This window comes from Bufo gargarizans, chromosome 4 (genome assembly GCF_014858855.1).
Source record: "Bufo gargarizans isolate SCDJY-AF-19 chromosome 4, ASM1485885v1, whole genome shotgun sequence".
Lineage (NCBI taxonomy): Eukaryota > Metazoa > Chordata > Amphibia > Anura > Bufonidae > Bufo > Bufo gargarizans.
The window spans coordinates 201768597-201781693 of NC_058083.1; the positions used below are offsets into that span (position 1 = coordinate 201768597).

The following is a 13097-nucleotide window of genomic DNA, read 5'->3' on the forward strand; positions in this document are numbered from 1 at the left end:
ATGGCAGATGAGTGGGAGAAACAGCGAGTCCGCAGTGCTCTGGCCTCGATGTGAAGCACTAACCATTTAGTGGAGGTTGTGCTGGATATGGCAGCATTGTCCCATTTATAACCTGACATTAGAGTTAGATAGTATCTTGGCATCGCTAGTCACAGGAAGTCCACAAAACTTCTGCATCTAAAGTTTCTCAACCAATCTCTTTGTACACAAGCAGAAACAAAATTGGTCTGTAAACGATTACTCGATTCAATCGAGTAAGTCGACAAAACAAAAAACAAAAAATCCTTGATGCAAGTTTTTTGCATCGAGGATTCGCTTGCGTCATGTGTTCACTGAGCGCAAGTGAAGCACTTGCTGTTACTCACGCTCCATGGTCCCCCACCAGCCCGCACTAGAAGCTGACGTACACACAGTCAGGACATAGTGTGCGCTTATGTGCACTATGACATGATGTTGCTAAAATATAGGATAGTTCAGTGTCTAGGACATTGACAACCCAAAAGTTGCTCTAAATACCAAAGCAGTAAAGCTTACCCTTAACCACTTCTGATATAATGCGAGCAAGCTCCACAAGCAAAGATGTCCCAACAAATGCCTTGGATGCTCCTATGCCCATAGAGTCTCTCTGGGCCCCTACCACAACATAGCGATCTGAAGGAGAGGGGGGGGAAAAAATAAAATAAAAATAAGTTACAGCAAGAAGACCACGATGGAATTGAATTTGCCAAATGGTTTCTCCAGAAAGCTATAGCAGACAAACACAAAATAGCTTTGTTCAGCTACCTGGTTCATCAACGCCTTTAATAACTCCAAAGACATTGAAAATTTTCTTCTCAACATAATTATTGTTCACTTCAAGCTTAACCTTATACTGGTTGCCTAGTTTGCAGCCGCTCATCCAAGTCTCGGGACAGCCAGTAGATTCAAGTTTTCTAGAGTAAGAAAAGCAGACGATCAGATCATGTAAACAGTATAAGTGACGTGCCAGACCTGTTTTTGACTAACTTCCAACATGCATCCCTCCAATAGCTGTCCAGATTGCGTTGCTGTTTTCGATTATTAAGATCCAGCAGAGGATGTCAAAACCGGGGAGCATTCTGTTTTGTGAATGGAGACAAAATTGCTGCAAGCTGCAGTTTTGGAGTGAGGTCATAGAAAAGGAACAAACCTGGTCACTAAAACAATAAAAAGTCAAATGGTAACGGATCAGTTATTTTTTTTAGGATAAAATAAAAATCCGTTACACATTGATTTTCAATGCATTTTGTGACAGATCCGATTTGATTTCACACAACTGCATCCTAACGGAAGGGATGAATACTGATGTGCAAAAATCAAAACACAGTCTGTTTACTTCCACTTTTCAGATCATCTGCCGGATCTCAAAACCGGAATTAACAACGCAAGTGTGAAACAGGCCTAATAGAACATAACTAGCCTTTTAATACTTTATGGGATGCACCACCATTAAAAAACAAAAAAAAAAAAACAAAAAAAAAACAACACACCCCAGAAAGAGGCAGAATGGTCTCAGGATATATCATAGGTCATCGTTACCACATTGGCGGGGTCCGAGTCCACGCACCCATAGCGCTGCTACAGGAAGCTGTAGCGCTCATCGCAGCTTTCCAACACAGTGTCATACATTGTACAGCAGCTGTGCTTGAAATTGCAGTTTGGCCCCCTTCTTGCAATGGGACTGAGCTGCAGCTAGGCCAGTGATCAATGTACCGTGACGTCACATGGCCTAGGAAGAGGTCACTCCGCTCATGGACCAGCAGGGGTCCCGGGTGTCTCTCTATAGGTCAACAATATAGATTCCAGGATAAACCCTTTAACCACAACAGGCTTTATAAAAAAATATAAAAAAATATTGTCCCGTCTGAATTAATTCACTCTGAAGTCAAGTTCTGCTTTCATATGGATCAGCGTGTTATAAGATACCGTTCACACGTGTCTGAAAATTGCATTGTAAAGCTTTTTTTAAGCCATGTGCTTCTTCCATCATGTTAGTCTTCCCACCCCCTGCTGGTTACATTAACCAAAACTGATCATACTCATAAAGCTTTCTTCCATCTCTACTAGAAAGTGTTTGAACTGGAATCTGTGGGAGTCCTGAAGACTTTGATGGTGGAAACTGGGTATGGTTAAATGATGGGAAGCCAGGAGTGAAAGGATCACCAGTACCAAAATGAGCCTACACAAGAAAAAAGCATAAGAGAGAACACGTAAACCCAAAGCAATATTCTGCCCCGCCACCCATTTTCCCACTATTCTGATCTGGGCTGTCCGATAAGAACAAGCTAGGGAACAGCGAATTGATTCTAATCTGTTAGTCCGGATTCTTCATCTGGGAGGCTGTCCTCACAGGCGATAGGGCAGGAGTGGAGCAGAAGCTCAAGTTCAGTTTCAGTAAAAGCAATTATGCTTGCTCCATTTCACTTCAGGGTAGTAGCACATTAAGGGCTCTTTCACACGAGTGGATGCAGTGCATGGAATCCGCTGCGTGGAAGAATGCCAAACCCCGCTCCAGACAGCAGAGATACGGAGCGTTAACACGATTGGTAATTCTCTGTGCCTCAACTGTTTACTATAAAATCACGGTGACAACTTTATCTCACTGTGATTTTGTAGTAAAAAAAAAAAGTCACAGAGAGGCACTGAGCATTATCAATCATGATAATGCTCCGTGTCTCTGCTGTCCGGGACATTATTTGGCTTTTTTTGTTTTTTTTCACGCCGCGGATTCCACGCACAGCATCCGCTCGTGAGAAAGATCCTTAAGGGTCACAATCCTGAAGCAGAATTTCAGCTTCTATGCCAGGACTTAGAGGAGCGGCGCAATGTCCAGCTTGTCAGGGCCAGCCAAGAAGTCGGCCTTGTCAATCAACAGGAAGGTGGGAGATTCTTTACCTGTGGGGACAGCCATTCACAGCTAAAAAACGGTCAACGAGACAATTTGTTAGAATAAATTCGCTCATCCCTAAAAAAGCATAAAAACACTCACATGTCCAAACAGAGAATCAATGTCACCATTTTGACCAGGAAACAAAACATCTTCAGGATTAGGATAAATTAGGACCCCGGATGCTTTAACCCGTTCAGCATTTCTGACCTAGAGAGGGGGAAGAGGGAAAATTGTTAAAAAAAAATATAAATACACACGCACCCCAAGCTGCCATCAATAATGCCAGACAAAGCTGGAGCATACTAACCCTAACCCAACACTACCACATGAAGACCATGTCAGTCCTCCATTAAATACACACCACAGGGGGCAACTGGTCACAAGAACAGGAACCTGTGGTCCCAGTATGCATTTATGTCCACTGCTCCATTCAAACAGCCACTCCATTAACTGGGTTTAAATCTGGAGACTGACAGGCCATGGGAAAATTGATGTTTTTGTTCTTGGTGGCTGGATTGTGAGGCGTTTGGGTCATTGTTGAATCATACCTGAGATTTCGAGCAGGAGGAGATAAATTGCTGTCAGAAGCATCTGTCAGCAGTTTTCTCCTCTTCCCATTGAATACACATTCAGTAGAATGTATCTATGGGGAAGTCAAGCTAGATGGCCGTCAAGTGCTATGGTCTGAGCCCGAGAGGTTACAGGCTATGGGCCGGGTATGCAATGTGTGGGGGAGGGGGATATGTGAGGGACTTACTGTTGCAGATACTGTATACCCCTTATTGGAACTGCACATGACCACTGATATGGCCCTGTACACACCCCTTTATAATACTGTCTAGTCCTGTAGATGCTTCCTATATCACATTACACCCCTGTAACAGGAGAACACGGTTATACAGCAATACAGGGGAATATACACAGGCGTACACAAATATAGAGGGGGTACGGGAGCATACAGCAATATAAAAGGGGTAAATACGAGGGTATACAGCAATACACAGGGATATAAGGAGCCCTGTATATACTAGTCTATAGGGCCGTGTACTCCTGAATATACCCCTCTATATTGCTGTATAATCCTGTATATACCCTGAGAGGTAGTAAGAGGCACTAAATGGGTGGCATATAATGGACCACTTAAGAGAACATCGTTTTAATATGTATGATTCCATTACAAAAATTATCCTAGATTTCATACTTAAGTATGTGTACATCAAGTACACAGGAGTATCCTCCATGGGGGGGGGGGGGGGTGACGTCAAAATATGATCAAACCATTGGTGTCATAACACTCCATTGCTAAGCCACATCCCTAAATAATCGTTCTATAATCGAAATTGTTGTTACATGTTCAGTTAATCACGATTTTCATTTTAGTCATAATCGCCTAGCCCTAATGGAGGGCCTTTGGAGCATATTTGTTACTATTTGCACGGGTATATTTAATCTATTTCATTTCATGATTCCGTGTGTTGTAAAAAGATAATCAACAGTATCCCCCATAACAGTGACCTCCACAGCGGCCGCCCTTTTAACCGTGACCCCCCCCCCCCCCCCATGCATGTAGCAGTGTAGTCGCGCCGTCATACGTCATGACTGAAAATGTAAGGACCTGCGAACTGCTAAAACCTGTGATCAGTTAAGGCAAACTGGAGTAGGACTGTGAGCTTCTATTGGCTATTAATGGACATGTGACCATGTAAATGACAGTTTGGATTTAAGTGAAAGGCTTGCTGGTTTCTATTGGCTAATGCAGGTCATTTTTTGGGAATCTCAGGAACGGTAAGTGCTAGAGAGCAGAGAACCTTCCCAGACACCTGATGTACCTGTGTGCCAAATTTGGTTAAGATCGGTCCAGTCGTTTGGTCAGCGTGTAAAGAACGTCCAGACAGACAAACTCATTTTTATATATAAGATGTACCCACGGATTGTGGTATGGCGTGCATAAACTGTTCCCTGCAGACAGCATATAGTGGGGCCCTGTTTGCTTGGAGAGTCTGCGCTTACGCATGCATAAACAGGATCTTGGTGATTGAGGACTTCGAGATACAGGATCTTAGGACAACCCTTTACACACACACATATACCACTACTAATCACGGAGTTCCTGAAGTACATTTCTTGCTTGGGGATGTCCAGTGTATAAATGGAAGACAATTTCTTCTAACTCTTAATAAACATTAGAATTATATGTACTGTATATGAGCGCATGTTGCTGAGGTTATTGAGGGTGATGAATACAAATATGGTTTCAAAAATACCTTTTCTGAAAAGGGTATAGATCCAGATCGTAAAATTATTAGTTTTCCACTTAAATCAATGTTTTTTGCACTGAGATCTTCAAAGTCTCTCTCAGTACCAAAACGGGCGTACACGAGGCTACCCTAAAATAAAAAATAAAAAATTTTAAAAAAAAAAGTGTTAAATTGCAGTTCAAGCTATTACAGTAAGCTAATGTAGAATAGATCCTGCCCATAACAAAAGTGAGTTTGTCACCACATTTTCACACATTAAACAGTTTCTGGTACCTTGTAAGCGACACTAGCATAAATATATCATTTACCCCTTCCCGACTAGCACCATACATGTATGGCAGCATTTCGCTATTTTTTGAAGTCCCATTGAAACTAAAGGAAAGCGCACAGTGCAAGCGCAGCCACCGCTCTTTTGACTTCTATGGGGCTTATGGAAATAGCTGAGCAACCACCAGGCATGGAGGACTGATATAAGGCATTAGGGTCTGAGATGAGGTCTTATTAACAATGGGACTCAGCTGAGGTCCGATAAATATTGGGTGTCTGAGATTAGGTGTAATGAATATTTTTATCGTCCTCCTCTAAGGGGGAAGCTGCTTTGTTGTATAGGCTGTGATGCACAGCCTTTTCATCTGGTGACAGCTGCATGTGATGCTACCCAGGCCTCCCACTGAAACATACACGTGTTCCAGTTTCATGGTCATACAGGAGGAGGTCACATGCCCCTCCATCAGCAGTCAGGCTAACAAGGTAACTTGGCTTCAGAAGTAGATTTAGATGTTCCTCCTTGTTCAATAGATTTTTGAAGTCATGTCTTTGTTATCCTGAGTCCTGACCATTTTCCTGTAAAGCACAGCAGCTGTGGCCACTGATGGAGGGACATGTGATGCGGTCCTGTCCATCAACCATACCACTAAAGGAGCTATATTAGCAAGTTGCCTGCAGTGCCCTGAACTATGCTTTTGGACAGAGTATATAAACACCATTATATCCTTAACACAAAGTCATGGCCTATCAGTAGGAGGTCGGCCATGTGGGACTCCAGCAATCCAGGGAATGAAAAGGCATCTTAGAGGTTTTTTTAGGCTTCCGATAATGATGACTTATCCTCAGAAAATGTCCTAAATATTCCATTAGTTATGGTCCAAAAAAATAAAAAATAAAATAAAAATCCCCAAAACACCAAATCAACGGTTCCCTGCAGCCTCTAGTTCTGGAACTAACACTTTGAACAGAGTTGTGCTTCCTGTTCCATTCTAAGTGCTAGTTCCAGAAGATGCAGGGAATGGCTGATCAGTGGGGTGGATTGTGTTGGATCATCACTAATGGAATATTTATGACCTATTCCTGAGGATACCAGATGCAGGATATTAAGACCCCCCAAAAAAGGTACATATGCAAATACTCAACTTACATTAACAGAGGCGGCAGGACTGTAAGCAACATACGAAGAGGGCGTAAAAGTCTCTAGTGGTAAATCATCTTTCAAAAGTGTGATTTTGTTAGCCCTATTAGAGAACCAGACACAATAAGTCCATGATTAGAGTGGGGAGCAAGCAGTAAACAAAGTAGGTTCATGAAGACAACCGCCAACTGGTGATATCCCCAGAAAAGGACCTGTTGCCACAAAATGCAATGCAATCTGAAAGCAGCACGTTATTGAGCAGGAGAAGCTGAGCAGATTCATATCCAGTTTTGTGGGAAAAGATTCCATAAAACCTGTAATTTAGGCCTCTTTCACACTTGCGTTGTCCGGATCCGTCGTGTACTCCATTTGCCGGAATTACACGCCGGATCCGGAAAAACGCAAGTGAAATGAAGGCATTTGAAGACGATCAGTCTTCAAAATGCGTTCAGTGTTACTATGGCAGCCAGGATGCTATTAGTCCTGGTTGCCATAGTAGTAGTGGGGAGCAGTACACTTACCATCCATGCGGCTCCCGGGGCGCTCCAGAATGACGTCAGAGCGCCCCATGCGCATGGATGACGTGTCCATGCGATCACGTCATCCATGCGCGTGGGGCGCCCTGACATCACTCTGGAGCGCCCAGGGAGCCGCACGGACGGTAAGTATACTGCTCCCCACTACACTTTACCATGGCTGCCAGGACTTTAGCGTCCTCGCGGCCATGGTAACCATTCAGAAAAAGCTAAACATTGGATTAGGCAATGCGCCGAAACTACGTTTAGCTTAAGGCCGGATCCGGATTAATGCCTTTCAATGGGCATTAATTCCGGATCCGGCCTTGCAGCAAGTGTTCAGGATTTTTGGCCGGAGCAAAAAGCGCAGCATGCTGCAGTATTTTCTCCGGCCAAAAAACGTTCCGGTCCTGAACTGAAGACATCCTGATGCATCCTGAACGGATTTCTCTCCATTCAGAATGCATGGGGATAATCCTGATCAGGATTCTTCCGGCATAGCGCCCCGACGACGGAACTCTATGCCGGAACAAAAGAACGCAAGTGTGAAAGAGCCCTAAATCATTTATATCCTTTTCACACCTCCTGTGAACAGCTATCGGTACAATCAGCGATTGATAGCATTGTGTGTATAAGTGTGTATAAGGCCCCTTGCAGACGAGCGTGTCCGGATTAGGTCCGGATGCATCCCGGCAAACACGCACGAGTAGGGATGCAATTGCAGTCAGTTTTGACTGCGATTGCGTTCCGCTGTTCAGTTTTTATTGAAATAGAAATGCCTATTGTCCGCAAGCTGCAGACAAGAATAGGACATGTTTATCTTTTGCGGAGCTGCCGACACGAAGATCGGGGCCGCGCTCCGCAAATGCGGACAGCACACTGTGTGCTGTCCACATCCATTCCATCCCCATAGAAAATAAATGGGTCCGCACCAGTTCTGCAAAATTGCAGAACCGATGCGGACCCAATTGCGGACGTGTGAATGGAGCCCAAGTCAACGGGAACGGATCTGTTTTCACTGACAAGGAAAATCGATATATCACCCATTGACTTTCAATGGTGTTCAAGACGGATCGGTTTTGGCAATGTTAAAGATAATACGTTCTGAACGGATGCAGACTGTTGTATTATTGGTGCGGAGCCGTCTGTGCAGATCCATGACAGATCCGCACCAAACGCGAGTGTGAAAATAGCATTTAGTATTTACCGAACTGTCTTCCTTCCACAATACAGAAGACAAGACCGATATTGTAAAGAGCCAAGAGAACCTCTAACAAATAAAAAGGCTTTGTGTAACATACCCGTTAGACTCTTGTAAAGTGACGTAATGCTCATCATTCCACACCTTGGATAAAGCAGCGCTGAGTTTCTCATTAATCATTTTAGCCAAAGTCTCTTCACTATCCGCACCAGCGTCACGAGAACGGCTGCATAGCTCTCTGGATGTAGAAATAACAGCACACTGAATTATGCAAGCACATACCCAACACCGGTACAGGGTTGTTGGTGGCGAAATATCTACAGGGTTTTTCTCCCTTTCTTATGGCTGCACCTCAGCAACCAACTGACATTTTACCATTTACGTCAGCGTGAGACAAGATTGTTGTAGCTGCTCTTTAGCAAAGCCAACATCATCCTTATACATAATGTAGAAAACCTCAGTAAAAATTGGGACTTGCAAGCTTGTCAGGATACATGTCAGCAACATATTCTGTCTTCTCTATAAAGCCTGTAAGTGTGATAGCGTTGAAACAAGAATTCCTTTCCATGTTCAATGTGTTGATAAAGAGATTTGTGTATATAGAGGTAGCTTCAAAAATAAAATATAAATAAATTTGGAGGGAAATGGCTTTATACTCTAAGCCTAGCACAAACTTGACGAGGGATTGTTTATCCTCCTATGCTCCTGTTATCTTAATTCAACTCAGTATACAGTATTATATTTTGTGTCCACGAATCTAACCGTATTGCTCTGAATGTAGGTATCCAACACGTCCCCTTCTGAAAGAAGAAATATGACTGACGGGGAGCAGCATTGACAAATTTGTGAAATAGATTGTCCGTAGACTGCGTGTTTGAGGGGCTGGAGGGTGTTTGAGGGGCTGTTTTTTGCGATTTTTAATTGTTGCATACAAATGAAATTTAATAAATGATCTGAAATCAAAATTAAATGACTTCCTATCCTTAGGAGAAGTCATGAATATAAGATCGGGGGGTCTGACTGTAAATCCCTGCCAATTAGCTGTTTTGTTGTTGACCTGTCACGTTAATTGGTTCTTTGGCATCTCAGCCCCATTCAAGCGAATGCGACAATCTCAAGCACAGCCACTACACAATGTATGGCACCGTACTTGGTAGAATATAAAGAGGCCACAACGCTCGCCCGACGGCTGATCAGCAGCGTGCCAGGAGCCTTGGAATAATGATTTCTGTCTAACACTGATTAACATACATACCGACAGGGAACTTAGATTGTAAGCCACATTCAGGACAGAGTGATGCTAATGTTTGTGAAGCGCTATGGAATATGTCAGCTCTATACAAGAGTAGCATAAAATACAGATATGTTTTCTATGGGAACAGCACAAACCAAGAAAATGTCACACTTGCAGGGTTCACATCTTTGTCAGCACCAATGATTTTTATTTTTTCTTCAAGGGGGGGTAGAATTACACCAAGTACTTACTGTACGTTTTTCTCAAATGGGGCAACAGCAATCTTATCTTGAAACATAGACCTTAAATCACTCCAGTATATCATCGCTGGAGCCGTATCAAACACTTCCTCCTCGGCATTCACATCATTCGATGGCAGGCACGCTCCACTACTAGGCTGCTCAGAGCCAACACGACCCCGGTAAGTCAAGTACCCTATAAGAAACCCTACAAGGCAAAGCATGGTTTTTGCGTAATTAAAAACCATAAGAAAGCATTTTCAAATACGTATACAATAAAAAAAAGCTTCCTACATAATTGTATTAAAACCTTAGTGTCTGTAAACTTAGTGCAAATTACCATGAACACCACGATGTGGCAGAACAGACACTGTTTCCTCACTGCAAATACACTTCTCACAAAAAGTTCGGGATATTTGGCCTTCTGGTGAAATTTATGTAAAACGCAGAAAAGTTCACACCACAGCGATATATCATGAAAGTAGGGCATTAAGGTAGAATCATGCAATGGTGATCTCATCTCCAACTATTTATTGAAACAGAAGCCAACATTGATGGGTATGCCCCCACACGTCGTCATGAGGCCATGAGCTTCAATTACAGCTTGACAACGTTTGCACATAGGCTTTTATTGCTGAAATCAATGGGGGGGTTGGCCATTTTCTGGAAACCTGTGACCAATATCTAGGTAAGATGACCATATGGCCCTTACTAATAGCATATGTTGATATTCTGCGCCGTTTGCTATATTTTATAAGCCACAGCCCCTTGTTAGGCAAATCTTCTGTGCTGTATGCCTAGAGATCCTGTCCATAAGATGGAGGGTGATGCAACCAGGCAAATCACCCGTGTCTGATATTTCCTCCATTCAAACACTGCGCCTGCACTAAACTCAAGTGCAGATTGCAGGCGCAGGGTAGAGACCCTCCATCAGCAGCCATTTTAGGGACAAGACTTGTGTGGATAGCACAAGGTGGCACACAATTTCAACAAAGACTATCAGTAAGTGCCCTAATAATCTTACAAACACATTAGTCAACAGCAGCCAGAAAGGGACAATCCCTCAAAGAGGGATTCACCTGGAAAAACATTGCGAACGAAGTATCCTGACATATACAGCGGCGCCCAGGGATCTCACTGCACTTACTATTATCCCTTGGCGCCGCTCCGTTCTCCCGTTATGTCCTCCGGTATGTTCAGGGACTTGGTTATAGTAGGAGGAGACTGCCCTTGTTCTGCTGGGCGTCTCCTCCTCCTAGGCTGTAGCGCTGGCCAGTCACTCTGGCCCAGCTCTGCGCTGCAATTGGCCAGCGCTACAGCCTAGGAGGAGGAGACGCCCAGCAGAACAAGGGCAGTCTCCTCCTACTATAACCAAGTCCCTGAACATACCGGAGGACATAACGGGAGAACGGAGCGGCGCCCAGGGATAATAGTAAGTACAGTGAGATCCCTGGGCGCCGCTGTATATGTCAGGATACTTCGTTCACAATGTTTTTCCAGGTGAAAGGTCCTCTTTAAAAAGGCACAGTGCATCTCTGTACGATGGTATAGGAGATCTGGAAAGCTTTAGCAGTCAAAGCTCCATTTTTGTTATACAAGTACATTACCCATGTGTCAAACAGATTCAAAATGAAGGCATCTGGATTTTTGGCCAACGTGTGAAGACAGGCATAAGTGGCACTCAACATGTAGCACTTTTATTAGTAGATGTTGTGCATCTCAGGCTCTGCTTTTATAAAAGACTGCACTGATGCAAAAATCACATCCATGAAAGTAAAGTACTGGGTGGCTGTACCAAGTGTGTACCTTCAAAAAATGTACAAAGTCCCATGACCCTATAATTCAGGACTTGCTCGTACAGGTCAAAACAAACTTGCCCCAAAACCTTGGGAAGCAGAAGGGCTCATCATGAATGGCACATCCCATCACTACTTTGCTGACGAGCCCCAGTATTTTACTGGTTCTTACCTATCATGAACAGCAGGACAACTATCAGGACTTTAAAGCATAAACTTTTGCAGCCATTTTTTCCAGATTGATTTTTTACAAGATGGTCTCCCAGAGTCTGATCACCACACTCTTCCTCATCTGCCAGCTTCATCTCCACTTGACTGCTGTCTCCATCTGTTTGTGGGGTCAAACTGAAGCGTGTGTAAGTGAGAGGGACCCTGCCAAACTAAAACAAAAAATTACTTCAGACATACAACATTACCAAAGAAGTCTGAATGTCCTCCAATCCATTTGTCATAGTGACATATCAAAGGTTGTGATCAGTGGTGATCCAAGTGCTCGAGACACCCACCGATTTGTACAATGAGGAGAAAGAAGTGCTCACAAGAAGAGCTATATTCTCACTGCAGGAGATATATCCTGATCTAAAGGCAAACTGGCTTAGATACCTACAGAAACCAATTTGATTCCACCCTTCATTCCTCAAAAGGGCTCTGAAAAATGAAAGGTGGAATCTGATTGGTTGCTATGGGCAACTAAGCCAGTTCTACTTTACACCAGTTTTAATAAATCTTGCCCCATGTGCTTGTTTTAAGTCCATCTCCTGCATGGAGGAAAGAGACCTCTGTAGAAGCGCTTCTTTTCCCTACTTTTAGCAATCAGTGTGCATCTCAGCAGTCTCACCCCACCAATCAAAACCTTCGATGTGCCACTCTGATATACTAGTACAGGTCTCACCTATAGTTCTTTTATGCAGTTTAAAACCATACCGCAAAACATATCCTGTGTTTATTTTCAGATTTTTGAATACTATTTCTTGACCATGATTATCAGGGAGGCCATCTTGCCTGAGCTTTGACAGCATTTAGAGATATGCTTTACAGCAGCCTCCATGGGCCATAGACACAGTGGTCAAGAGCCTCATTGACTTCTATGAAAGTTTTCTTTAGGCATGCTCTGTGGCCCGTGCAGAGGTCATTGTCCTAGGAAAGAGTAGGTAGACCACCAATTTTATATGCTGGACACAGAGGCATCCGGTGTGAACTGAGGCATAGTGCACATTTACTAGTGTATTTACATCACAAGTGTGGTGTAAAAATTATGGCGCATGCCTATATGTGCACGATAACTTGCAACTTTAAAAGGGAACCTGTCACCGAGCTGAGGACATGGGTTGCTAGATCGCCACTAGCACATCCGCAATACCCAGTCCCCATAGCTCTGTGTGCTTTTATTGTTTATAAAAACAGATTTGATACATATGCAAATTAACCTGAGATGAGTCAGAGCTTGAAAATATGACTCTTCTGGTCACACAAGTAAGATATGACTCTTATATTAATTTGCTTATGTATCAAATCGGGGTTTTTTTTTTACACAATAAAAG

The 13097-nt window shown here is 43.4% G+C and overlaps 1 protein-coding gene across 1 annotated transcript in view; it reads right to left on the bottom strand.

The window, feature by feature from the left end:
* Window positions 1-13097, bottom strand: part of TFRC (transferrin receptor) — a 36590-nt gene that overhangs the window by 16303 nt on the left and 7190 nt on the right. Inside the window, exons 3-11 of the mRNA XM_044288770.1 lie at window positions 11729-11936; window positions 9773-9968; window positions 8388-8525; window positions 6581-6674; window positions 5173-5295; window positions 3008-3115; window positions 2058-2197; window positions 784-932; window positions 535-651 (exon numbers count right to left, since the gene is read on the bottom strand). Coding sequence (XP_044144705.1) covers window positions 535-651; window positions 784-932; window positions 2058-2197; window positions 3008-3115; window positions 5173-5295; window positions 6581-6674; window positions 8388-8525; window positions 9773-9968; window positions 11729-11936 — 1273 coding nt within the window. The remainder of the gene's footprint in view (window positions 1-534; window positions 652-783; window positions 933-2057; window positions 2198-3007; window positions 3116-5172; window positions 5296-6580; window positions 6675-8387; window positions 8526-9772; window positions 9969-11728; window positions 11937-13097) is intronic.